At 52.7% G+C, this 27,657-nt stretch overlaps 1 protein-coding gene across 7 annotated transcripts in view; it reads right to left on the bottom strand.

The window, feature by feature from the left end:
* Positions 1-1,626: 1,626 nt before the first annotated feature.
* Septin9 (septin 9) overlaps positions 1,627-27,657 on the bottom strand; it is a 186,523-nt gene continuing 160,492 nt past the window's right edge. For all 7 annotated transcript variants that reach the window (XM_029561525.1, XM_017797120.2, XM_008828925.3 and 4 more), the window contains 9 exons: positions 13,587-13,778; positions 12,810-12,938; positions 12,389-12,470; positions 11,845-11,982; positions 9,663-9,780; positions 8,399-8,494; positions 7,642-7,738; positions 3,489-3,540; positions 1,627-2,521 (listed from right to left, as the gene is read on the bottom strand). In XM_029561525.1, coding sequence (XP_029417385.1) covers positions 2,386-2,521; positions 3,489-3,540; positions 7,642-7,738; positions 8,399-8,494; positions 9,663-9,780; positions 11,845-11,982; positions 12,389-12,470; positions 12,810-12,938; positions 13,587-13,778 — 1,040 coding nt within the window. In that variant the 3' untranslated portion in view covers positions 1,627-2,385. The remainder of the gene's footprint in view (positions 2,522-3,488; positions 3,541-7,641; positions 7,739-8,398; positions 8,495-9,662; positions 9,781-11,844; positions 11,983-12,388; positions 12,471-12,809; positions 12,939-13,586; positions 13,779-27,657) is intronic.

Here is a 27,657-nt window from a genome sequence, read left to right as displayed (position 1 = left end):
GGGGCTGGAGAGAGCACTTGTTAATGTTCAGAGGACCCAAGTTCAGTTCCCAGCACCCATGGATCTGCTAACAATCATCCCTAACTCCAGTATCAGGGGATCTGATGCCCTCTTCTGGCTTCTGTGGGCATTGCATGCATGTGTTACACATACAAACATGCAGGCAAAACACTTCTACACACAAAATAAAAAACAGAATGTATTTTCAAGGATCCACTAATGGGAAGTAGCTCCCAGGTGCTCACGTCCCTGTGGAGACTCCTGTGGAGACACTGTTAAGGCAGTGTGCAAAACGGCTGCTTCAAGTTCTTCAAGCCCTTTTCAGCAAACACCCCAGCAACCCTCACTTTCAGCAAATCTTTTGCTGGAAATACTCCAAAGCCCCACTTTCCCCAGGGGCCTCTCCTTTTGGTCTTGACTGCAGAAGTTTGCAGCCTGATCTCTCCCCTCCACAAGGTAGCCCTTGTCCACGTGGCATACCAGGCCAGTCCTGCGGCCAGGAAGTCCAGCACCGTTCCAGAACCTGGCACTTTGCATTTGAAAGATTTATTTCAGGAAATACATTTCAACACTTTGTTATTTATACAAAAAGACAAATTTTGTTTTTTTCTTCTTTTTTTTTTTTTTCGGGAGGTGCCCAGCAAAAGGCCATGTGGAACAGCCCGGTGAAGCAAGGAACAGTTTTCAGTATCTGGTTACGGAGAAGGCGCGCAAAGCCATCCGAGTTTCCTTCAAAGTCTTGATTTTGGCAAAAAACTTGGCAAGTTGGCAGTTGGCAAGTGAACTGTTCGGCTGAGGGTTTTGGTAAGGGACCTTCCACGCTTGGATACAGAGGTAAAAACTTGATGCAGTGACCTCTGTCTGTACCCCGCCTCTGCCACACTTCTATGCGGCAAGCAGCACGTCTGGGGTCTCGGAGGCACCTTCCCCAACGCACACTTGTGTCCAGCCCCACCAGGCTCCTCCCTCTCCCCCGCTGTACTGGAACAGCAGGCAGAAGGATGTGGCTTTGGTCAGCTGTGCATGTGTGATTCCCGCTGCTCCCCTCACAGGACAGAAGATGAGGGAGCCAGGCTCTGCTGCTATGAAATCTTGCCCTATAGCCTATGTTTCACCCATCTCTGACCCTTCCATCTCTCTCTTTGGGGGTTTTTATGATGGGTTCTGGGGCACAGGGATCTAGGCACATGTAAGACAAAAAAAAAAAAAAAAAAAAAAAAACTGCCCTGGCCCCCCCGGCCTATCACAGTGAAAGATTTATCGTCCTCTTTTTTTTTTTTTTTTTTTTTAAAAAAAAAAAAAAAAAAAAAAAAAAAAAAAAAAAAATCTGTCCTGGCTCCCACCAGGCCAGATCACCAAATCAGCAAGCCTGAGCCTGGGTGGTGAGTAGATGAGTGTTGGGGTGGGGCAACTGGATGCCAATGTAACCAGAGCATCTTGGGCCAAAATGAGGATCAGACAGACAGACACGCCTCCCCTGGCACCTGGGGCAGGACACCCCGACACCTTCCTTCCAGCATCTTCTATGGCTTGTTCCTGGGCTCGACCACATCCATATGCTTTGACCTTCCTAAGATGGGGGGGTGGGACGATACAACGTTTGTGCTTCCTTTTTAACCTTATTAGAGCCCAGTGCAGCACCTATAGCCCAGGGGAGGTAAAAGGGTGAGGGTCGCATGAGCGAGCAGCAGAAGGGCACATCTCCCCCTCTCTAATACGTCCCCTGCTTCCTGCCTGAGGGACCGCTAGAGAGAGGAAGGCTGGCTTGTGTGGAGGGCTGGGGGTCAAGGCACTTTCTGCTCTGGGGTGCTCGCAGTGGGCATAGTGGCATGTCACTGTGTCTGAGCGACTGGCAACTTTGGCTGTGGAATCCTCTAGTTTCCGCTGGAAGCAGGCGGGCAAGGGTTCTATGAATGATGACCCATGCCTCATGGAGGGACAGAAGGGCTCCAGGGCCAGCTCTCTCCTCCCCTGGACATAGCCTTGGACCAACCTGAGGCTGTGGCCATGGGGAGTTATGGTCCAGTGGGCTCCTCTGTGCCCCTGGACCTGGTCCCCACAGGCTCCGGCTCAGAACTCGAGAGAGTGGGCAGAGACACAAGTTCTTCTAGCCCCTCAGGAGCAGGGTCCAGTCTAGCCCTCCTAGCACTGGGGTTGGGTCGGGGGGTGACCCAGAGTCAGGCCCAGGCAGCATTTTCCCCCCACCCTCCTGCTGCAGCCAATATGGACACACCTGGCAGGTGCGCCTTCCCTTGTTAACCTGCAGCGTGAAAAGAGATGGGAAACGGTGACAAATGGAGATAATTATATAAAATAAGACAGGCAGGTGGGCGGGCCAGGGAAGATGGAAAGATTTGGGGGCAGGGTCCAGGGGGCGGGTGGTGTCTACATCTCCTGGGCTTCTGGGTCCTTCTCCTGGACCCCATTGGCCAGGACGCTGTTGCCCTCGTTGAGCCGTCTCACACGGTAGGCTTCGAAGTGGATGCTGCTGGTGATGTCCTTGATATTCTGCATGTGCGTCCTGTGAAAGGCATGTGTCAGCAGGGGGCAACCCCTCAGCCTGCCTGAGATCATACCACCTGCCCCTCCTAGCCCCGAGTCCTGACCCATAGGCTCTTGATACACAACCAGCAGGACCAAGCCTGGCACAAGGCGGAGGGCAGGGTCTGCCTCTCTGCTAACTCCAGACCCTCTCCAGCCTCAGAGTCTCCCTGTGCTTTCCTTTCTCTGTATCTACACTGTGACTAGTCAGGAGCCTGTCCAGGGATGGAGGAACATAGATTTGGCAAAGTGCCAGAGGCCCCCACCAGTGAACAGGGCTGGAGAGTTCCTGCTTCAAGACAAGATGTGCAGGCCATCGGCCAGCAGGAGGCAGCGGGTGACTGCTGCCCTCCACAGCTGCCTGGAGAGAGGACAGAGTCCACCCTGCCAAGTGTAGGCTGGCTATTTTCTCTTTGCAGTGCTGGGGTCGGAGGCCAGGGCCTTGAACCTGCTAAGAAGCAAGATCTCCCACTGAGATAATCCCCAGCCCCCAACTTCTCCTCCTCTTCCCTTTTAGCCAAAGAAGCCAGACCTTTGAGGACCCCCAAGATGGTGAGGTTGTTCCCGGGAGCCCTACCCCAGACCCCTTGGATGGCCCTGCCCTGCACCTATTTTTCTATTAGCATATATTAATTGCACAAAACAATGGATTTTGTTATGTTGTTTTGGTTTGAATTCAGTAGTACAGCTCGGTCTGGCAGACTGGGGCCACAGAGGACTGGGACCCTGCCCCTCCCACTGACGACCTCATATAGGTTAAAGAAGATTTCCACCTTCTTCTTGGTTCATTCACAAGAGAGTTTTAAAAACCAGGCTTCAGAGGTCTTCCTGAGGGCGGGGCTGCCAGTGGGGAAGACTGCCAACCCACAGCGGGGCCTCTGACCACTCACCGACTGCCAAACTCCAGATCCTGTCTAAGGGACCTTCAGAAATGACAGCCGACTCACCTGATAAGAAGATCCCGCAGGTAGGCAAACTCACAGTGAGTGGTATTCTCAACTAAGGAGAAGAGACAGGGTTTTTAATGTCCTGTGGGAAGGAGGCGCCGCCTCACCAGGCCCCTCCCCTCCGTCCTAATAATACCCATGCCAAGAGCAGCTTCCAGGGACAGCCTCACTGGCAGGTGGGCAGGGGAGACAAAGGGCATGTGATGGTCTATTCTCACTGTCAACCTGACTGGATTTGGAGTCACCCAGGAGATACACCTTTAAGTATGTCTATGAGGGCGTTTCCAGAAAGATTCAACTAAAGAAAACCCACTGTGAACTCAGACCCCGGAGAAAGTGAGCTGAACACCAGCATTCATCTCTCTCCACTTCCTGACTGGGGATGCAGTGTTGGACCAGCCACCTCACACTCCTGTTGCCATGCTTACCCCATCATGAAGGACTGTGCCCTCAAACTGTGAGTCAAAAGAAACCCTTCCCCCTTAAGTTGCTTTGGTCACAGCAACAAAGCAAGTCACTTAATACAGGTGAGTTCTGGGCTCCTGGCTGGCTCCTGGAACCACTCTTAGTCCTGGGGTACTATGGTGGCAGGACAAACTCAGCTCCTGCTTTCTAGAAGGTTCGAGTCTAGCAGAGACAGCTCAGCAACCAGGCCACGGCGGCAGGGAGGAGCCCCACAATAAGGGAGCCCTGCTCCTCGGAGGCAACCAGCAGGCCTCCAATGATGTCCCAACAGAGATCTGAAGACAGCTGGGGGTTGGGGGAGCCGGCCCATGTGACCCCACCTATCACACAGGACATGCATGTACAGACTAAGTCCATGTACAGTGGGTTAGCCTTGATATGTAGCTAAAGGACCAGCAAAATTCAATGCACCTCTGTTTAGTACACATGTGTACACACACACACACACACACACACACACACACACACACACACACACACACACACACACACACACAGCCCAGGAGATGGGAGCACAGATTGGAACAGTGGTCACTCCTGGGTAACTTCGACAAGCACATTGCCAGCTGAGTACAGCCATGTCACAGTCGGGGACCTTTCCACAGGGTGGGGAGGGGAGCATGTTTCTCTGTACATAGAGGTATTCTGCTATTTGCCACATACCTGGTTGGTATCTGTTAGGCTTGTTCTTTTATCTCATGAAAACAAGGCTGAGGGGAAGGCAAGATGTGTGTCTGGGGCCACTGCCTCCTAGCTTGGGCAACTTCTGTTGGTACCTCTGACCCTCAATTTCCTTATAAATGGGATAATGGAACCAGCAAGATGGCTCATCAGATAAGGGAGCTTGCCACCAAGATTGGGGACCTGAGTTCAATCCCCAGAACCCACATGGGGTGGAAGGAGAGAACTGATTCCTGTAAACTGTCCTCTGACCTCCACATGTGTGCTATGGCATGTGCAGGCATGCACACACAGCTAAATAAATTAAGAAATAAAGAAATGTAAAAAAGAGATTAACGGGATAATCCTGCTCCACTTCAGGAGCAGGAAAGAACCAATGACCTAATGGCGTACTCCAACTCTATGGGGCCTTTTGGCCACATTACCCTCAAGGAATAAAGTGGCTTCCCATCCTCCTCACGGTACCCCAGCTGGCTTCCAGGGACAGAACAGACACCCTGTGTGCTAGATAGTTTTAGTGTCAACTTGTCACACCTGGGTTGAGGGAGCCTCAACTGAGGAATTGCCTCCATTGAACTGGACTGTGGTCATGTCCATGGGGCACCCTCTTGATTACTGAATGATGTGGGAAGGCCCAGCCCACTGTGGGTGGTGCCACCCCTGGGCAGGTGGGCCTGTGTTGCATAAGAAAGCAGGCTGAGCAGGGGGCCAGGGGAGCAAGCCAGTAAGCAGCGATCCTCCATGGCCTGTGCTCCAGCTCCTGCCTCCAGGTTCCTGCCCTGAGTTCCTACCTTGGGCTCCCTGATAAGCTGTGACCCAGAAGATGTAAGCTGAATAAACCCTTTCCTCCCCAAGTTGGTAGTAGTCAGAGTGTTTTGTCACAGCAATGGAGAGACAAACTAGGACACCCTGGGATGGTGAACCCCAAGAAGAAGTAAGAAAAAGGTAGAGTTGCCTAATGTCCATACCTGCCAGGGGTCGGTACAGCTGGCCAGGACTTGGTCAGCTATGAATTCATGGGGTCCCTGATACGAATGCCCATTATGTTCTGGGATGTTCCCAAGGGCCTCATAAAAGACTGCTGGGCTGGACACGGTGGCTCCCACCTTTAAATTCTAGCACTCAGGAGGCAAAGACAGGCAGATCTTTGTGAGATCGAAGCCAGCCTGGGCTACATAGCAAGTTCCAGGACAGCCGGGGCTACAGGGAGACCCTGCCTCAAAAAGACCACCACCACCACCACAACAGAACAGGCTGCTGGATGTGGGACTTGCCCCTTGGAGAGCATCTTTGATCTCCATAGGTTTCCAGGAGCTTCTATAAATTAGACCCTCAGCTGTGAGGTATGGTGTGATTTCCTGTCAGTTTGTCATTGGGTTTCAGCAGTGTCCAAGCTGGTCACCAGGGGGCAGAAGAGACATGCTTATATGTGTTGGGCACCACCCCACCCCCCAGGTCCCAGGGGCTTTCTTCTCCCTAACTTCTCTGCCCTCCCTATCCAGAATCCCTAAGAGCAAGTCTGGGGAGGTTGTACAGAGAGGAAGGGAAAAGGACTGAGGGAAAGAAACGGAGGAAAAGCCTAGGAAAGCACAATTCAGAGCGGCCACCCTGGAGACCCCTCTGGGATCTACAGCTAAGGTGGGTTCAGTAACCCCTCTTCGTGCTGACCCCAAGAAAGACCTGATATAAACTCTTAACTTCACAGGTCCAGCACAAGTCTATGGATTCCCAATCTGGAGAACTCTTGAACTAACTAACACTCTCTCTCTCTCTCTCTCTCTCTCTCTCTCCCCCCCCACCTCCTTCTCTCTTTCTGAGACAGAAGCTCATGTAGCTCAAGCTGGCCTAGAACTCAATGTAGGGTGACTTTGAACTCCTGATCCTCTCACTACCATGTCTCAAATGCCAGGCTCACAGACATGCACCACCACACTGGGTTAATGGGACGCCCAGGGTGGAACCCAGTTCATGCTAGACAAGCACTCAACCAACTGAACTACTCTTTGTAACTCCTTTCTGTACGGGCGTGAGTGCAGAGACCTTGGAGGGCTGTACGCACTAAATGCTAATCCACATCGGGAGCCGTCCTGAGCCTTTGTGCTCAGAGGCCAGTGACCAGCTTGTTACAGCAACTTCAGTAAGCTCCTCAAAGAGCTCCCACAGGTCAGGCCTGATGGTGCACGCTTATAATCCAGCACTCGGAAGGCTGCAGCAGGAACATCCTGAGGGTGAGGCCAGCCTGGGCTACAGAGTGAGAGCTTGTCTCAAAAAAACCAAACCAAACACAAAACAGTTCCAACCATCTTGGAGACATGATCACGTTGCTGAGACCATGGTACACAGTCTCTGTTTACGGAGGATGTAGACAGAGGCCCTGGAGAATAAGGGACTTGCCCAAACGTACAGAGCCCAGCTCTCTCCTCTCTGTGGGGCCTTTTGAGCGCAGGACCCACGTGGCACCCCCATCTTCCAGTCAGCTCTGTTGTTCCCCTTCTCCATTCTAAAGAAGGTGGGAAAGTAGAAAGAAAAGCAAAGAAAGGCTCCAGGACCATCCCACCTGGGGTGCTGAACTGCACCTCCACAAAAGACCCGTCCAGGTCTCAGTCCTCAGTACCTGGGACCAGTCTTTGACAAAGTAATTAAGTTAAAAGTTTCAAAACAGAACCTGATGTGCTGGGAGTGTACCCTACATCCAATGTCCTTATAAAAAGGGAAGAGACTGGGGACTGGAGAGATGGCCCAGCGGTTAAGAGCACTGACTGAACTTACAGAGGACCCAGGTTCGGTTCCCAGCACCCACATGGCAGCTAACAACCACCCTAATTCCAGTTCCGGGGGGATCCAATGCCCTCTTCTGACTTCCGTGGGCATGGTATGACGTAGGTACACTTACATACATGCAGGCAAAACACTCCATACACATAAAAAGTAAATAAAATAATAAAATATTTAAAAATAAAATAAAATTTAGAAAGGAAGAGAGAAGGACCAGCAGAGCACCCAGTACCTTCAATGGTGCCCCATTTGGTCTTCCTCCCGAGGATCCTCTTGCCGTTGACTTGATACTCGTGGTCACTGCCCACCACAGCAAATGGGATCATCTCCTAGGGAAGGGGCAAGGGGGTGTTAGTCACAGTGCTCAGCAAGGCCAGCCTTACCCCTTTGCATCCTGGGATTTAGACCCAGGACTGCAGGCCTCGGCTGTTGGAGACCACTACCCTGTTTGGGCTCTGAAGAAAGCATGTTTGATTACATGTACAGTCGCCACTGGCCAAGATTGTTTGTGATGGAAGAGCCAGATAGGCATGTATGCAATGCAGGGTTCTGAAGAGCAGTGTCCCTTATGTTTATGTTTAGATTACATTAAAAAGCCATGCCTTGTTTACACTATTGTGTGAACATCTGCTCTCAACCTTACAAACAGGCCACGTTTTCTTGCTAATTGTTTCCTGAGCTCCTACAGAGAAATGTCCTTTGATCTGCCTTCCCTTTGTTCCTGAATACCTGCTTAGACCACTGCATCCCTGGAAATAAAACTCTTTGGTCCCCAGCTTTCTTAAACAGTAAACTGTTTGTGGGTAGTGTTTTATTATTAGATACCTTGTCTTCCCTCTTTGTGTCCACCACTACCCAGTAGGCAGGATGGAGTGCTTGGCCTGAGAGGACCCACTGTGGACACATGGGCTTCACCCGTCCCAGCCCAGAGAACACTATGTTTCAAGGTCATCCCACCACTGCCCCCAGCATCTGGCTGACCCACTCACCCGGAACTTCTCATTCACCAGCCGGTCCTCTGAGTCCTCATCAAACTCTTTCTGGGGATACACATCAATGCCGTTGGACAGCAGGTCTGCAGTGATCTGGGGAGTAGAGAGGAGACGGGATGTGGTCCCTGAACTGGGCTCTGCCAGCCATGAGTCCACACACACTCATAGTCAAAGGTAAGGTCTGAGCAGCCCACCCTGAGAATTTCTAGTTCTTTTATTTTTGAGACAAGGTTTGTAGTTCAGGCTGGCTCAAACTGGGTATATAACTGAGAATGACCTTGAACTCCTGATCGACCTGCCTCCACCTCTCAAGTGCTGAGATTATAGTGTGCACCACCACACCCAGTTTAAGCAGCACTGGGACTAGAACTCAGAGCCTTTTGCATGCTCGGCAAGCACTCTATTAGCTGAGCTACATCCCAGCCCAGAATCTCCAATTCTGGTGCTTCCACATTAAGATGGGACCTGCCTGGCCCAAGGGGCTCTGTGGTCATTGTCTGGAGAGTCTCCCCAGGGTGTGTACCTACTCAAACTGTCCCTACTCTGGTGAAAGCCCAGGTGGGTGAAAGTCAATAAAGGCCATCCCAGGGAACTCAGGCCAACACACATGAGGTGGCCTCATGGTCTCTTCCTCCTGCAGACATACTCCTGATTGTCCTTCCCTAAGCATGCTGGGACGTCCCTGACACATGGCCTGGGAGCCTCAGGAATTGGGTTCAGGGTTTCACTCATACCCACCATACTGGAGCCCAAGAATCCCCGTTTATCAAAGTTTCCAGGTGGTTCTGAATCGTGGCCCTGTTCAGAAGAGGCCACTGACTCGTCCTACTATAGCTGCCCACAGGGAAGGTTCTGTCATCCAGTCAGCAACTGTTTCACTCCATGACAGAGAAGGAGAGCCCACTGCTTGCCCCTGAATGCACACTATCCATTTCTGGCTTTCTTTCCCACCTAATAAAAACTAGGCAAGTTGGGTCTGATGGACCTGGAAAGGTCATTTACTGACCACCTGGTCTACTTTCCTCCAAACCCCACTCAGACTGCTGGAGAATGGGCCCCTCGTATGGAGCTGCTATTGAGACCTGGAGAGCAGTCACCCAGGCCAGGGCCTCTCCTAAGGCTGGCCACTTGCTGTGAAGGTTTGAGCAGTGACCGGTGACTCTCCTGCCATGTATCCCCTGGGCTGCAGAGACCCCTGCCAGGCCCACAGCTTGTCCGGCAGTCCGAGGGACAGGGTCTGGTTAGAGGCCAAATGTCCTACCCGCTGTTTGAAGTACACTCTCTCCTCCAGAGTCAGTGTGTCAGCCTTGGCAATGACAGGGACGATGTTGACCACCTTGCTCAGGCGCTTCATGAACTCAATGTCCAAAGGTCTGAGCCTGAGACAACAATGTAAATGAGAATCAGCTCAGGGGTCTCACCACCCCAGGGCTCAGGAGTCTCCCACCTCAGGGCTCAGGGGTCTCACCACCTCAGGGTCAGGGTCTACCACCCCAGGGCTCAGGGGTCTACTACCCCAGGATTCAGGAGTCTCCCACCTCAGGGCTCAGGGGTCTCACCACCTCAGGGTCAGGGTCTACCACCCCAGGACTCAGGGGTCTACTACCCCAGGATTCAGGAGTCTCCCACCTCAGGGTTCAGGGGTCTACCACCTCAGGGTTCAGGGGTCTACAACCTCAGGGCTCAGGGATCTACCACCTCAGGGTTCTGGATGAATTCCATGTTGGCAGTGGACAAGGCAGAGGGGGACAACACAATCCTGATACTGAGCCAAGGTTGGGGAGCCAGAGTGAAGCCAGTTCTCTGCACCTTTATCCACAAGATCCCCAGAGCTCAACTGGCCCTGGATACTGTCTACCCAGAGAGCAGTGTCCTGGTGAAAGCACTGGTAGGGAGAAGCAGAAGCCTGTGCTCTGGGCCTCTCTGGGACAGGCTGCCTATTCCCCAGGGTGGTTTTGGCTCCAGAGAGCCGGGGTCTGATATGGATAGAGATTGGCAGGAGCCCCGAAGAGTGGGCATCATTTTCCCATTAGAAGAACCTCCTCCACAGGGGGAATATCAGGCCCAGACAGTCTTTGGGAAGTGAAGCCACAGGCAAGAGGTCAGAGCAAAGATGGCCATGAGCCACCACTGTCCCCTGGAACTGGACGCTCGGGGGAGGAAACTAGGCAAGATGCCAGATGGGGTCCTAGCCCAGAGGGTCATCACTGGGGAAGCACCCTAAGTTTGCTCTGACAGAGCCATGTCAAACCTCTACCTCCTGCCATCAGCCTTGGCCTCGGCCCAGGCTGTGCTTAGAAGAACTGCTAGAGAACCCCAAACAAGCCAGTCATAGGCGAGGCCTGTGAAATGCCCCGCCATGAACAAGCTCTTGTGGGTCCCACAGGGGGACAGACATGCTGGAAAGCTCAGATACTCAGATTTGGGTTTTCTTAGAAGAAAGGGGGAGCCACATGCCCAGTAGCCAGGCTCCTTCAAGGCGTGGGGTGCAAGGTTCCCCCAAACCCCAGGACTTTTGCACCCAGGAATGAATCTAGATCAGCCTAGAGTACACAGACCCAGGGGGCAGCAGCCAGGAAGCCCCATCATTCCGGGAGTTCTGAGCCCCAACTTTCTCAGTCCCGTAAGTCACCTCCAGCTGCTGCCTCTGGTGCCCACTGGAGCCCAGGACTGGCCTGTTCCCATCAAGTCAGGACAAGCCACCAGAATGTCCAACAGAGATTGGTAAGGCACCTACATAGTGGGGACAGATAAGGGTCACAGGGAACCAAGGGCCATGGTTGGTGAGGCTGTTCAGAGTCTTTTTGCCCTGGGGAACGGAGACCCCACAGCACACTCAGTGTTCCCCTAAACTTGCAGTGGTCCAGGGGTGACTTCAGTGAGGTTAGGAAATGGCTAAGGCACAGAAGTACAGGATGCTATTTCCTGTCTAACACAACAAACCCTCCGAGTGGTCCAGGAGGCACCATCTCCCTGGTTACCGGGAGAGTCAGGTGACGACTAGACAGACAGACAGACCATACACACACACATACACACACACACATACATACACACACACACACACACACATACACACATACACACACACACACACATACATACACACACACACACACACACACACACACACACACACACACACCACCAGGCTCTGGAGCAATCCAGGGTCTTCCCAGTCCTCTACACACACACACACACACACACACACACATGCCAAACCTGGCCACCAGGCTCTGGAGCAATCTAGGGTCTTCCCAGTCCTCAGCTCTATGGACACAGGTGAGAAGGGGGAATGGACAGGGAACTGCCCAGTCCAGAGGTCACAGAGACACTCTGGGCACAGACACTGCACGTCATCCACTAAACAACTGCTAACCACACCACTCTGCATGGAACCCAGAGCTCCACCATCAGGACAAGGGGCCCCCGCTGGGACATACGAGTGGCCGGTGGCTGGGATGAAGTAGAGGCAGCAGTGGACACGTGTGTCTGGGATGCGTTTCTTCCGGTTGATGTTGACCTCTTCCTGCAGGTACTTCTCGTACTGGTCATTGATAAACTTCATAATGGGCTGCCAGCTGTGTGGAGACCCAGGTTAGCCAGTGCATCGGAACCCTCCTGCCAAGGCTGGGGGGCACGTCCCCTCTGCCCAGCTCCCCAAGCCAACCTACTAACATCATGCAGGGATGATTGGAGAGAAGTAGAGATAACAGTCCTATCTTGGGGATCTCTGCCCAAACTCCCCAGGCTGACCTTTGATCTGGGGTGGGGGGCATGATTTCCCAGGGTGACTCCATTTTGATCTAGCAATTTCAGACCCCAAACGTGTGGCCACAGCACAATGGGACCAAGGAGACAGGTCACTCAACAAAGGGGTGCTGCTATCTAGGGGTCTGACTGCAGGTGGCGTTCAGGGAACCCCTGAATCCCAGGGAGGTGCTTTCCCATCTAAAGGAAGGTCTCCCAGGTGGCCCAGAGCCTCACCAGTTCTCGTTGTTGATGTGGTCCCCGAAGCCTGGAGTGTCAATCACCGTCAGCTTCATTCGGACCCCTTTCTCTTCAATATCTGCATAAACCACAGCATCCCAAGTCAGAGGAGGCACCCAGGCCCTCAGGTTGCCAGGCCAGCCCTAGGTACCCCAAAATGGGCTGCAAGAACAGCTAAGAGGATGCCAGGGAGAAATCTCTGACAAAGAAGTTTGGGTGGTCCAAGCCATAATTTTTGGTAGAAAGCTCAGCTGTCTGTGTGGGACTCAGCTTGGTGGGCCTGTGAGGGTCCAGATCATTCCTACCCAGAATTCTAATGTACCCAGAAGGGTCACGATACCCTTTTTCATGGGAATTCCTTGATCCCACACTCTGGGAAGAAGGGCCCTATCCCGTCCCCTGCCGCCATGGTGCTGACCGTGAGTAATGGACTTGATCTCGATTGTCTTGGGGATGCGTTCCTCCGAGGTGGGCTGCACCGACTTCCGGCTGATTTTGGATTTAAAGAGGGTGTTGATTAAGGTGGACTTCCCTAGGCCACTCTGCCCTGGGGAGAGAAGGGGAGGCTGGTTTGTAGGCTCTCCAGCAGCACGGTTCATGACTGTATCATACAGTGACCACTGGGACTCACATCCCTCGTCAGCTCTGCCAGACAGCCATATCTGGGGCTTCACCTCCTCAGTGGGTGACAAGGGTTGAGTATAAACCCACACTGCCAGGCTCTGGGGCCTGTTCAACTCAGCAAGAGCTTTTTTCTGAGAAGAGACTCTCTAGACCCCAGGTGGCCCCACCCAAAACAGGAAGGCTCCAGCCAGGCCTGTTGGGTGTGAGGGTGGTGGAGCCCCTGACTCAGGCATGAAGGCCACAGCTGGGGCAATAGCCAGGAGACACTTTGTAGAAACCCAGAGTCGGAGGCCAGCATCACTGGTCCACCTGCGTTGCCATGTTCTTAACCGAGGCTCTATCAGTTCTTAATGCAAGAGCAGCCTCTTAATGCAAGAGGTGTCCTCTTCCCAGGCACATGCATCCAGTATTTTTCAAAATTCGTGAGGGCTATCCCCCAACCTGCAACACACTATGTAGGAGAGAAGACAGTCTGAGAGTCGCTGGGGTGCTGCAGCTGAGGCTGGTCCCCTGCATGGGTCTGAAGTGGCAAGGTGAGTTATATGGGAGGCAGAGGGCCAACAAGACTCACCAACCACCATGATGTTGAACTCAAAGCCCTGCTTCATGGCCTTCCTGCGCATCTGCTCCAGGATAGAGTCGATCCCCACATAGCCGAAGTCCACGGAGGCCTTCTCATTCCGAGACATGGGTGCCTGCTTGAGCATGGCATCTCTAGGGCTGTCGGCCATGTCACCAACACAGCTGGGAGCCACCTCGGAGGCTGAGGAAGGAAGAACAGAGGCCTTAGAGTGGGATCTGCTGCAGCCCACTCTCAGATAGGGAAATTGAGGCTGCAGAGAGAGAGGGGGACCAAGATACCCCTGCAGACCGTCCGTCCCTGAACTGAAGTCCCTTACAAGGAACCTTCCAACAGGCCCAGCCCTGTCAGGCACCACACTCTCAGCACATTTTTGCCAGCCCTGACAACTGGGACCTCCAGAGGGCCTCCCCATTCCTTCTACCTCTGCTCAGAGAAGTGATAGCAGCTGCTGCCTGGGGCCCCTCATGGTCCAAGTGACCACAAGCAGGTTACAGGGAGGAAGGATCTGATGTCTGTCTGCCTTTTCAAGAATAGTGCCTGATTCGTCCTTACAGAGGACGCACCCCACCTCATGGTCCTGGGGCAGGGCAGGCAAGAGAGTGCTGGGGCTGACCATCCAGCCAACCACCCAGGTGACATTCAGCCCCAGGTGTCCCTCACCCTCAGACAAGTTTTGTTTGCGGGTCTAACTTGGCAGTTGGGGTTAAACTTGAAATAACCACAGCTTCCGTCGGTGAGGGCAAGAATGTCCTCCCCCAGCTACGTGACTCTATGGTCAGAGCCCAGGTGTGGGGGATAACTCGGACTGTGCCCACTGGAGAGCTGGAGTGCCTCCACTTAGCAGGGGTGTACAAGGCTGGCTCCACCCAGGTCTGGCTGATGCAACCACTTTGAGCATGTGATCTGCAATATACCTAAATGTGCTAAGGAAGTCTGGTAAGAGCTGCTCCGAATCACAGGTGGCCTTGGAACGGGGTGAATGTTTGTATTCACTGAGTCTTGGGGAAGATACCTCTTTCAACCCCTATTGACACTGGAAGCAGTCTCAATTTACGGCCCCAAGGTCCAATCTACCTCTTATCCACCACATCCATGGATGAGGGGCCCCAAACACTCAGTACAGAGCAGATACCTCTTCTCCTGTCCTGACCTAGGGATGCCCTTGCCAGACCTGTAGCTTCTCAGGCACTGGGCTTCAGCTGCTCTCAAGTCCCCTCCCCCCAGCCAGCAAGTCTGTGATTTTCCTACCCCCTCTGTGCTGTGTCCTGTCCTACTTCCAGAGAGGGGCTAGCCTCATCAGCTCTGACCTCGGTGCACAGTGATCTCAAAGGAGGTGGCCTCAGTGCATATCTGGTGCCTCTATCCTCAGGGGCATGGACCAAGGGTGTCTGCTGGGGACATGAGCTCAGGGGGTAGCACCCTACCATCAGAGCCCCCTTCCTAAGAGAGAAAGTAGGGCCAGGAAGCAGAAAGACAGGCCTGTGAGCCAGCCAGGAGTTGAGCAGGCTTCAGTTAAACTGCGCTTCACTTCTGGGGGAACACTGAACTCAGGCAGACTTGTCCCAGCGGGCAAAGGCCCACCTCCTCGGCTAGCTCATCCCCAGTTATCTCAACAAAATAGAGTGAAAATTTTCATTCCATTTTACTGGAGTGGCCCACAGGAGTGGAGACGGCACACTGGAAGCCTCAAGTGGGGGCCAGACAGAAGCATTGACTTGCAAAGCCAGTTTCAGGAAGGGGGCATGGAGACCACCCCCACAAGGTTCCTGGATCACTGACTTCCTGTATCTCTGCCACAGGATCCACACATGTCCCTCCCTAAGCAGTGACACAGGCTGGTCCTAGTGGCCACCGGCTCCCTTCAGAAGCATTCCCACTCTGGGTCAGAGACACAGCCCCCACCCGGCACACACACACTCAGAAATACCCTCTTGGGCTTCCAGCATCTTTAAATAAACAAAGAAAAAGCTCAGCATCTGGCCCTAGAAGCTGTGGCTTTGGGGCCGCTTCCTGGAGACAGACAAGGGGCCCTGCCTTGTGGGACAGCAGTTCAGGCCTCACCCACGTGACTGAAAATTGTTTCCATCTGTCTGTGGGTCTGGGAGCTCTACCCCCACCTCCCTCACACACCCTTCCCGAGCAGTATGAGGAAGAGGGCTGACCCCCACCTCTCTTTCATCAGCCCCAGTCAGGGAAGGCCCGCTCCAGACCCCAGGTGGCTCTTCCAAAGGTACCATGGTTCACTGCAGAAACTCAAACCAAATTAAACATCCAGCCTGCCAGGGGCCCTGCTTGAGAAATAATAATAAAAACACAGAGGGGCTGCTTGCTTCCCTCCCCGGCACACTCCTGTGACCTTCTCCACTGGGAGCCCCTGCCCGCCCAGGTCCACCTGCCTTGCTGGAAGATGAACTCTGGGACCTTCCCTCAGGACCCTCCAGTCAGAGTCACCTTCGTGACCCCAACCCTAGGTCTCCAGGAACAATACCAGGGGCCTTCCCAGACTAAACTACACCATCACCTACACTGACAGACGTGTCCCAAGTCTGTACAGCCCAACATAACAGCCATTGGCTACTTGTGTTTTTAAAAGTTATGGTAAATGGGGCTGGAGAGATGGCTCAGCACTGGCTGCTCTTGCAGAGGACCCAGGTTCGAGTCCCAGCACCCACATGGTGGCTAACAACCATGCATAACTCCAGTTCCAGGGGAATCCGATGCCCTCTTCTGATCTCTGGCAGTACAACACAACCTGGGTGCACTCACATACATGCAGGCAATGTACTCATACACATAAAATAAAACACAAAAAGTTACTGAAAGGTGTGGTAAAATGGACCACCTCTGTACATTTCTGAGGGCACAGCTCAGGAGTAAGACAAGTATTTTCACACTGCTGGACTTTTCATCTTTCAAAACCGTCCCTATTGAACAACTTCCCACTGCCTCCCCAGCCCCTGGTAAGCCCTCGCTTTACGAATTTGATCAACCTAGAGTCCTCATGTAAGTGGGGTCAGATGATATGTCTTTTGGTGACTGGCTTATTTCACATCACATAATGCCTTCAAGCTTCACCCATGCCACAGAATGTGCCTTTTGAAGGCTCAACAATATTCCTTGAATGGACTGCATCTTATTTACCCATCTGAAGGTATTTGAGTCATTGCTTCTCGTTGGCTGTTAACAAATAATATCGTAGGACTATGGGTGCGCATGCTCTCTCTTTCCCTCTCTTTCCCCACCTCCCCCCCCCCTCATACAAGATCTTGCTATTCACAGGCAGGCCTCAAACTCACAACCCTCCTGCCTCAGCCTCCCAAGTGTGGAGATTAGATGCATGTACCATCACACCCAGCAAGATCTCGTTTTCAGCTGTTCTGAACTCACACACTGATGGAGAGCTGTTCTATTTTTAACGTTTGAGGAACTACCACAGTGTCCGCATGTGACTTCTGCACACTGGAGACCAAGCTAGTCCAGACGTAAAATCAATTTTAACTAACTTAATTTCTAAATTCCCATATGTGGTAGACAACAAGTATATTAGCCTAGTCCAACCCACTTTTTACAGAGGGGACACGGAGTCTACACAGTGATTATTTTCTGAAACATCTTTGGAATTCGTCACATGAACAAGAGACCTTCACTGAACTTACCAACCCTGGAATTTCTCGTAAACTTCTGGGACACCTGATTCATATCCAAGTTCCCCACATGGTCAGTGAACTCCACACTCAGACCACCTTCCTGGGGAGAAGGTGTGCATGTCCTGACACCCTCCTTCCTCACCAACAGCCTGCTCAGGGCATCCTCAACTCCTAGTCCATCAAGTAGCAGAAAACAGCTACTTGAAAAGTAACGAAGTCCAGGTACAGTGGTGCAGGCCTGTGATCCCGGCACTGGGGAGGTTGAGGCTCTGGAGTTCTAAGTCGGTTAGGTCTACATCTTGTCTCAAACAAAAATGCTAGCAACGTGGCTAGGTGATACAAGGCTGGCCTACCACACTCAAGGCACTGGGCTCTATCCCAGTCACAGCACACACAAAAAATATAGTAATATGAAAACTTCAAAACAAAAGGAAGTCTCTAAAGGGGTTGGGGAGATGGTTCAATAGTTAAAGCACTTGCTGAACAAGCAAAAAGACCAGAGTTCAGACCCCCAGAGCCCAAGTAAACACTGAGGGGGCAGGGGTAAGGGGGTAGTGGCTCGCCTGTAATGCTAGACTTAGAAGGCCAAAAAGAGACCCAGAGCAAGCTGGCTAGCCTTATGTGCAAGTTCCAGGTTTGACTGAGAGACTTTGCCTCAGTGAATAAGGTGGGGGAGCATCGAGGCTCGTTCCACACTGATATACGTGCACTCACACACAGGTGCATCCACACGTATGTGAACATGGGTATAGACACACCACATATACATACACATGCAAAAAGACAGAAAAAGAAAAAAGAGACCAGAAATATCTAAAATGTCCAAAGATGAATAAATAAACAATTATGTGGCAAGTTCATCTAAGGGAATGCCACTCACCCATAAGAAGGAATGAAGTGTGGACAGACCATAATGTAAATGAACCCCAACATATGACACCGAGTGAACAGAGGAAGCACTAAAGGCACATGATGTCTGATCCCGTGTATACGAAACACTCAGAACAGGCGGATCTACTGGGGCAGTGGGAGAAGAAGTGGCAGTTTAACCAGCATGGAGTTTCCCTTTGGGGTGATAAAAATGTTCTGGGATTAGGCAGAGGTGATGATTACATACATGACAGTGTGAATAAACATCACCCAAGTGTATGTCCTACATGGCTGAGGTGAGGAGGGGACCTACTGAGAGCTCCTGCCCAGCTGTTTCGCTGGGTTATTGGCCCCGCCCAGGTCTCTCAAGGACATTGGCACTTTGACTCAGTAACATCTGAGAAAAGGCTCCCCAAGGCCCAGGGGCTGACCAGACTAGCTCTTCTACACCTTCGACACCAGCTGCCCTGCGCTGCACAGGGATCCTGACTCCAGGGCTCTCTGAGTACTGTGGCTGGTGTAGGGCAATCCTAGCACATCAGACACTCCGCAACCAGAACAAAGAATCCAGATCAAAACTCTCCTATACCCAAAGCAAACACCAAAATGTCCACGTTGGTGTAAAAACGTCACTCTGGGAGGCTCTGGGTGGGACTAAGAAACTCACAAAGGCTCAGAGGTGCCTCCCTACACTCGGCATGAGGGACACGGGGAAAATAAGGGCGAAGGAAAAAGACTGGAAAAGCTAAGGACCAGAACCCAGCACCTACAGAGGCCTTGGAATGGGACTCGCCATAGGACAAGATGCTGGAGAGACAGCTACAAATGGTAATGGTAGACAGTGATCCAGGATGCTCAGAGATCAGGACCACAGCAACGAATCATTCAACAAATATATTTGAAGGACTTAGTACCTAGAAACAAACAAAAGGGCGAGGCAGGCTTGAGCAGGCGGATGAAAATGCTGGGGAACAGAGGAGCACAAAGTTCACAGAACTTGGACGCTTATCAGCAAAGACTTCAGAGTCACAGCGTCTGACTCAGTGGAACAGAGATTGAGGACCTGAACTCAAACACTCAGCGCTCATGTAAAAGCCAGGCATGGCTAACCCAGAGGCTCCTCTGGGAGTCGAGACAAGGGCTTCCCAGAAGCTTGATGGCCAGCCTGCCTCGCTGAACTAGTAGTGAGTGACCCTGTCTCAAAAAGCATGGTGGAGTGGCACAGAACGATACCCAACATACTCACCTGGCTTCCACATACACAGCACCACATATACACATACAATTAAAAAAGAAGAAAAAGTAAGGACCCTCCCTAGGAAAGTATACAGGAAGACAGACAGACAGACAGACAGACACACACACACACACACACACACGCACGCACGCACGCACGCACGCACGCACACACACGTGCGCACAGAGGCCAGAGGTGGAGGATCCCCCAGGAGCTGGAGTTATAGGCAGTTATAAACCACCTGACTCAGTTGCTGAGAATTGAACTTGGGTCCTTTACAAGAGCCACAAGGACTCTTAATCACTGAGCAATCTCTCAGCCCCCCACCCCCCTACATTGAATTTTATCAACACACACACACACATACACAAATGCCTTGGGTTTGTGGGTCCTGTGGCTAGAAAAGTAGGAGGAGTACGCTAAAGGGGGTGGGCGTGAGTCTGAGGAGCCGGGGAAAGAAGAGGCTGGAACTCCCAGGTGGTCCTCATCCAGGAGCGGGCAGGTCCCCTTCAGGCTGTCATCAGCACTGGGCTCCCAGGCAGGCAGAAACATGGAAGGTCAGTCTCCAAAAATCTCTGAAAGCACGGACTTCTCCCATCGTCTCAATGTCGCCTTTCACTGTGCCTCATCCCTACTGACCCACTCGAGCCACCCTGAGCTCCTCGGAAATGTCAGGAGGGAGTTCCAGTTCTCTGTTCTAAGGGTGGAAACACCGCATATAAATGAGTGAATTTTGCAAATTCATGGGTCCAGTTTCAAGGGCCGAATTTTTAAAAGTACACTCGGCTCATCTAATTTGATATGTAACTCAAATCGAATTACACTTCACACTTTGTTCGGGGCAGGAAGTGTCTCCTCAGAGTCTGGTTAAGAATGGGGATGCCAGAAATCTGAGACTTTGAGGCTTCGCCCCCCCACACACCCACTTGGAAACAACACAATGGCTCAGTCTTGCTTTCAGCCCCTGCAGAGAAGGGACTTGCACAGGCAGAGAGCTTCCCATCCATCCCAGCTGGATCGCTTTCCCCAGTCCAAATTCCAAGACAGGACTTAACACTGCAGTGATGTGGTTTCTCTGTGAGCTGCTGGGTGCAAGGGCACAGAAGGCGGGACATGCCTGTGACCTTGTGCCCAGAGAGGGCCTGGGAGGGACAAAGGCTTGAGACCATCCTGATCCACTCCTTCATTCAGTGGGGGTGGGGGTGGGGGAAGAGCTAGGTACCCCAGAGGCGGGGTAGGGTCCCCACCTTGGCAGTCAGCCAAGCGCTCCCCCTAACCCCCCTCTATTGTGGCTCTGAATCTCAAGGAGCCCTGTATTTCTGCCAACGCCGATTCAATTGGCCCCAGTCGCAAAGGGGAACTTGGACAGAGTCCAATGGCACCCGCCCCCTCCAAGGCCTCTCCTGTTCCTCATTGGCAGCTAGCAGTTTCTCACAGAGCTCTGCCTATTGAGACATCAATCTTTGCTCAAAGCAGGCTTCAACCTGCAAACCCCGCTCATTCACTCCCTCAAAAGCTGCTGCTGACTTCCAAGGCCACATTGGAGGCCATAGCTGAGCCCTCTGACTTCCGGTGTCAAAGATTTAAACTTGGTTCATTCAGTGTTCCATCCCTCATCCCTCTCCTGGTTTCTGTCCCTGGGGTGGGTCTACTGCATAGCAACATCAGGGAAGGGGGCATTGACTCCTCCCATCCCCAAGAACCTTTGGTAGACACAGCTGCACCCCAAGATCCAGCCTCATCCACCTCATTGGAGGGTCCAAGAGTGGCTAAAATTCCTTTCATTCTTGGCAAATGTCTGCAAAGTTGAGAGAGAGAGAGAGAGAGAGAGAGAGAGAGAGAGAGAGAGAGAGAATTCCTCCCCACAGATTGGTGGACACTGGCCATTTATTACAGGAATTTTCTCTTATCAGGGATGTCCCCTAAGGGGAGGGGGACAGAACTGCTTTCCTCTCCCTTGACCCTTCTCTTATCAGCACGCTGTCAACTGACACACACCAGAGCTCAGGGGGATGAAATGTGGTCAAAGGCTCCCCACAACTTATGAAATCACTTGAAATAATAAAAACTAGACCAGGACTCTTGGCTGTGGACAAAGGCCTTTCCCCAGAGATACCAAACAGGTCCTTCATGTGCAGGTCAGCTGTGACTGCTAAAGGGTTCCTGGTGTCTGGCTCAGCTGGAAGACAGGGGAGGGCTGAAAGCAGGGCCTAAGGGCCAGGCAGGGAGAAGAAGCAAGTTCCCAGATGGTGCAGGGGAGCCTGACCAGTGACCCCCTAAGGAGGGAGGAACCCCTGATTATATTACAGAGTCTCAGAAGGTAAGGGGGTCGGAGAGAGAGGAGTCACCCAGCCACGTGGCCCCAGTTCCCTATTTTAGGAGGAATCTGAAACTCGTGGTTGAGGCTGTCAGCCTGCAAGCCTGCAGAATTCCTTACGTGGCTCCCTCAGCTTCAACTTAGAAGGTGGCCCACCTGGACTGTGCCCACCTCAGGGTGGACTCTCAGAACCCTGTACGTCTAAAAGCCCCTCACCCCATGCTGCTGTTCTCCAAGAGCTGATGAACTGGGTGTGTGACAGCTTGTGATGCACCGCCCTGTTCAAATGCATAACCCAGCATCATCAAATGCTACCTATCTAAACTGATGATAGAATCAGAGATGGATAGATGCATGAAGTGGGTAAACGGATGTCCATCATAGCTCAGCAGGCATGGCCCAAGGCCCCACAAGCCAGTGCCAGGTCCTCCACCGGGTGTTGGGTATCCACAGCCACCACCCTGTCCAAGTCTAGATGTGCAGGAACCATCTGGAAATGTACATGTCCTGGCCTGACCTCTAGATCCCACCCCATCCCCTCATGATCAGGAATGGCATCTTCAGCCACCTGGTCCCCTTCCTTTCCATCACCACAAATTCAGTCCTATCTATTCCAGCCTCTCACCGCATCCCACACAAGCCACCAGTGTGAACCACCTCCATCACGAAGCAGCAAGGACAGTTGGTGTGCATGTGTGTTCATCCTTGCCTTCCACCTTAAGACAGCATCTCTCCTTAGTGGCTGCACACACCAGGCTAGCAGGCTAGCTGGCCTATGAGCTCCAGTGATTCTCCCATCTCTGCATCCCACCTCCCACCTCCCACTAGGAGGCACCAAGATTACAGATACCTGTACTATTGCTCCGAGATTACAGATACCCGCACTACTGTGCTTGGCTTTTACATGGGTTCTAGGGAACCAAACTCAGGTTTGTCAGGTTTGTCTGAGACAACTCTCCAACCCAGGAAGGTCAGTTTCAATACATAACCTGATCTTACTCTGTCTCTGCTTCAACCCATACCTGTTGTCCATAGCACCTGAGGTGGCACAGAATCCCAGGCCCCTTTGTCCTCCTCCACCTCTGACAAGAGCCTATGGGACTGAGCAAGTAACCTCACTTCTCCATGACTCCATGTCCTTATGTGTAAAATAATATTCATCTCATAGGAACATACAAGGATCGAGGGAACTGTTTACAGAGCACAGCCCTACACTCATGCAGTCTTTGCTAGTAAAACACACATCCCACCCCCTCCAGCTTCCATCCACGCAAACGCCTTTCGGCCCCCACTCAGCTCTTCAAACAAGGCTCCTTGGAGTCCTCTGACCCAGAACATCTCTCCCTGCTGCTGCTGAGAACTGGTCTCTCTGGGACTGCTAATCTACGTGGGTGGGTCCCTCTGTTCTTCTGCCTTGCACAATACGTACTAAACATGAGCCGAGCTTGGTTTCCTAAGCTCCTCAGGTCTCACATCCGAGGCTGGAAGCAGGACACCGTGACCGACTGATGAATGAGTGCATGCATGGGTGGGTGGCCCTGCTGTCCCTTCCTCTTCAAGGCTCAGGCCACCTCCCCACTCCTTGGCCCTCTGAGCGAGGTGCTGACCAGTGTCCTTCCCAGGGTATGCGGGCACATACATGCATCTTTGTACATGTCTCAGCACGTGAATCAGATATTAACAATGTCTGATTTCTGTCACCCACTGGAGCCACACAAGGCAGGGGAGATATGGAAGAGCTTCCCAGGATGCCCCAGTCAGGACCCACCCAGGGAGCTGCTCGGAAAGTGTTGGCGGGAACAGGAATCAGAGGAGACTGGAGAGCCAGGCTGGCCTGTAGCTGAGCTTCAACCCCATCCCCTCCCCCATCTCACCCCTGAAGCCGGGGCTCAGGTGTGGGCAGGAGAAAACACAGAGAGCAGAGCGCACAGACAGACACGGAAGACAGGCCTTACCTGAGCCTCATCATTCATATCACCTCTGCTCCACCCAGACTGTGAAGCGTGCGGAGCGATGGGTCTACAAAGTGCTGGCCACATGGAGGATGGGGTCCTCACAGGAGGGGTCAGTCCACCTATACCAGGCACAGCCTGGAATAAATGCCACCACCACGGGACACCTTTTGAGACACCTGCTGATTTGGGCATTTTGTGGCCTGAGGACGGCTTGCTCCTGCAGGCCTGGCTGGGAATGTCTAAGACAGCATGGTGCAGCGGCCCAAGCCTGTGACCTGTACGAGCTGCAAAGTCAGCCTAGCTGCTGAGACACAACCAGGGGCTCAGTGGAAACTCCAAATCTGAGTCAATCCTGGCCATCGGTGCAGCAGACACTGGCCTATCCTGTGCACAGTGCGCTACAGTCTACAAACCACTCAGAGCACTGCACAAGGCCCTCCTTCCAGCTATGGAGCCCGTAATTAGCTACATAACAAGAACACCAGTAATAACAGGTTTCTCTGAACACAGCAATGAAAGACAGCTCAATAATGGGGAGTGGGGGTCCCCAAGTTGCTAGGGTCCTGCAGGACTGCCCCTTGCTCACATCCCCTCCACCCTGTTTATTTCTCCTCTTCCGGGAACCAGGGCTGAGCCAGACCTACTTGGGATCTGAGCGGGGACTTCAGGGGATGCAGCGTCCTCAGGGAAATTGCTCAGCCTCTTCCATTGGATGGGGGCCTGGCTGGATTCTTCAGCCAAAACCAGAACCTGCTGCCCCCACCCCCACCCCGACCCCGACACCCAGGGACTCCGGGAGCCTGAGAGCTTGTCTCCTCTCAGGGCCCCCGCCAGCCTAGCTCTGGGAAGGAGCTACATTCATATGGTAATTTTTCCCTGGGACAAGGAGGGCTGGGGATGGGAGGAGGGGGGGTTGGCCCTGGCAGGCTTCTGGAGTCTGTGCCCAGTGGGCCTTCTAAGTTGGCTAGCTGGCTGTCCCTGAGTGGACACAGAGGGGATACAGTCATAGGAAGCAATGTAGTAAGAGGAGGGGGCGGTTCAGGCAAGAGAGAGAGGGCTTCATTTGACCAGTGGTTCCTTAAAGCATCTTAAAGCATCAATGGGTTCACATTTGTCCTTTGGTTTACCTCTGGTGGGAGAGGGAGGTAACACAACAGTCCAGGAAAGCTGTAGTGTGCTTCTCTTCAAACTGTGTGACCCTGGGAGGCCTGGCCCCTTGACCCAACCCATTCTTCATCTCCCCCAGGAAGGCTGCATCTCCCCAGGGCTGAGATGGGCAGGGAGGCCCCTCTCAGGAAAGTCCGTCCCCACCCACATCCACTTCCTTTCTCAGATTGCACCTCTCCTTCTATCCTGAGCTGCCTGTCAGGAAGACAAAAAACAAGCAGGCCTCCCATTTCCCCTTTGTGGTGATTCTCTGGGCTTGGACTGTACTGGCAGAGGAGGCCAGAAGTACATCCATACAGATCTGATGGCCGCTCTCCCATGTCTCCCACCCGTACCGCATATCACCCATGAGTAGATTCAACTTTGGTCCACCCTAGTCTACTGGGCTCCAGATGACACACAGAGAGGCTAAGGGTACTTTGAGGACAACCCTGAAAGACTGCACAGAGACAGACGCTCACAAACTGTGGTCCAGGCCTACTATGGAGCAGCCTTCCTCCATGAAAAGGCATGGAGGTGCATGTGCACAGGAAAGAAACAGCACACAACGCACTTCAGGGCTATCCGAGGTTGCAGGCGTCCAATGGGCATTCCTGGGGTAAGGGAGCTGTGCACACCTTCCAGTGGTTCTGTTTCTCTAGGGAATCCTGACTAGAACAGCAAAAATAGAGAATCAGAAGCCCTGAAAGAGGAATACACTGATACATGACGTGATTTATCTGTCAATACAGCTGTTGTTAAAAGCAAAGCATGGGCCAGGTGTGGTGGCCCACGCCTTTGATCACAGCCCTAGGGAGGCAGAAGGAGGCAGATCTCTGCGAGTTCAAGGCTAGCCTGGTCTACACAGCAAGTTCCAGGCCAGTAGGGCTATACATTGAGACCTTGTCTCAAAGGCAAAAACAAACAAACAAAAAGCAGGGCATGGTGGTGCCAGCCTGTAATCAATCCCAGCACTCAGGAGGTGGACGCAGGAGGATCAGAAATTCAAGGCCATCCTCCACTACAGTTTGAAGCCAGCCTGGGCTACAAGAAACCCTGTCTAACAAACAACAGAAACAATAAACAAGACCTGGTTAGGTGGGCACATCCCACAAGCAGGCAGTGTCCTCCTTATCCATTAATGTCCAGACCCAGTCTGTAGCTCCAGACCAGGCCCATGAACCAGGCTGTGTGACCCCACGGGGCAGGCAGCCTCCCCATATCAAGTCCATGGAGGCAGGGCTCCTAGCCGCGCTCCATCCCCATCCTGCTTCTCACAGTGATGTCGTAGTCATAAAGATAGCCATAAAGATCTGTGGATTTGAAAGAGCCCCTGTGTGCCAAGGGCTGGAATCTGTTGAGTCACAGAAAGACACTTTTAAATAAAGGAAGTGGTTAGCAATAAAATAAGTAAGGGAGACAGTGATAAAAACAGCCAGGCACAAACAGGAAAGGTCGATCTGTACTGTCCCTAGGTCTCTGGGCAGTAGTGACACGGGAAAAAACCTGCCTCCCACTCAACACCCTGTTCCAAACACTTGAGGGCCCAGACCTGGCAGCCTCCTACAGCCCAGGCTGAGGGATCCAGGCTGAGGGGCTGTTGGGGTTCGACAGGACCCCAAACCTGCATGCTAGATGATCCCAGAAGACCGCCTTCTTCCTGCAGGAACGGGGTGTTCAGAAAAGATTCAAGCCTTTTCCTACCCACATCCCAAACCCTACCAAAGTCTATCAGGAACCTGGGTGAAAACAGGCTTAAAGGGACAGAGAATAATTAAAACCACTTGTTAGGGCCACATGGCTCCAAAGGGAGAGGGTCTCTGGGTGGTTCACAGTTTTAGTACTTGGTCTCTTGGTGTGACCTCTTTGTTCCCAAAAATCCTGGGGAGGATGAGGCTGACTCAGCAAGGCCCCAGGTAGGGGCTTCCCCAACTCCTGCCCTACCCCCTGAACTACCAGGCTTCTCTGGGGATCAGCTCCTCAGACTCCCCAGCTCCTAAGAACTGGGGGCAGAGACAGGGCTTCTGCTTAGCCAGATGGAGAATGAGGCACACACAGCATGGTAATTTACATGTCTCTCCTTTCAAATCTCATGATGGTCCTGGCGGGGGGCTGAAAGGGCCTCAAAGACCGGAAGCTGGTCATAATCATGTTGGCATGCCCTCTGTGTGGGTAGATGACCCCCAACACCGTAAAAGGAATCTGAGTGAATCAGAGAAGAAAGAAGTGGTTGTGGACCCCAGGGCAACCTCAGGAATCTGCAGGAGATACAACTGGGGGCCCAGGCCACAGTGAACCTTGGGGAGGTGGTTATGACATCTGGCAGGATGAGAAAGAGAAACCTTCTGAGAGCTGCCTTCTGTTCCCAGGCAAGCAGGAAGCACGCATGGGCTGAGGGAGGGCAGTGTGGGGGTGGCACCCAAGGGACAGCTTGAGAAGCAGCTGCCGGGTGTCGGGGCCACCCCTGACCCTCCCTTTCTTGCTGTATCTCCAGGACTTAAGGATCCACACCTCCTGAGACATTCTCCCCGGTCCTCCACATACACAAAGCTAAGCTTCCAGAACCCTAAGAGGCCTCCCCTCCCCTTCCCCCCATACCACAGCTGTCCTGCTCTGAGACTGCAGAGGTTTTAGAGTCTGAAATGCCATCTCTACTGCACCCATAGCCCCGGGGACCCCTCATCTTACTGCGTGTATACTTACTGCCCAACAAGTCTGGAAGCTTCTGGAAGATCCATCTTGTACGCTTACCCATGTGGTTGGAACTTAACCGCTGCTGCTACTGCAGCCACTGGTGCTTAGACCTCCACAGTTCCTTCTCTGTGTAGATGGACTCCTGGCTCACTTTCATTCACCCCTGAATGGGCCCACGGAGCGGTGGCCCCAA

The sequence above is a fragment of the Nannospalax galili genome, unplaced genomic scaffold, assembly GCF_000622305.1.
Source record: "Nannospalax galili isolate Female #2095 unplaced genomic scaffold, S.galili_v1.0 scaffold1314, whole genome shotgun sequence".
In the NCBI taxonomy this organism is placed as follows: Eukaryota; Metazoa; Chordata; class Mammalia; order Rodentia; family Spalacidae; genus Nannospalax; species Nannospalax galili.
Note: the sequence above shows the minus strand (reverse complement) of the source record. Positions and strands in the feature narration are given on the sequence as shown.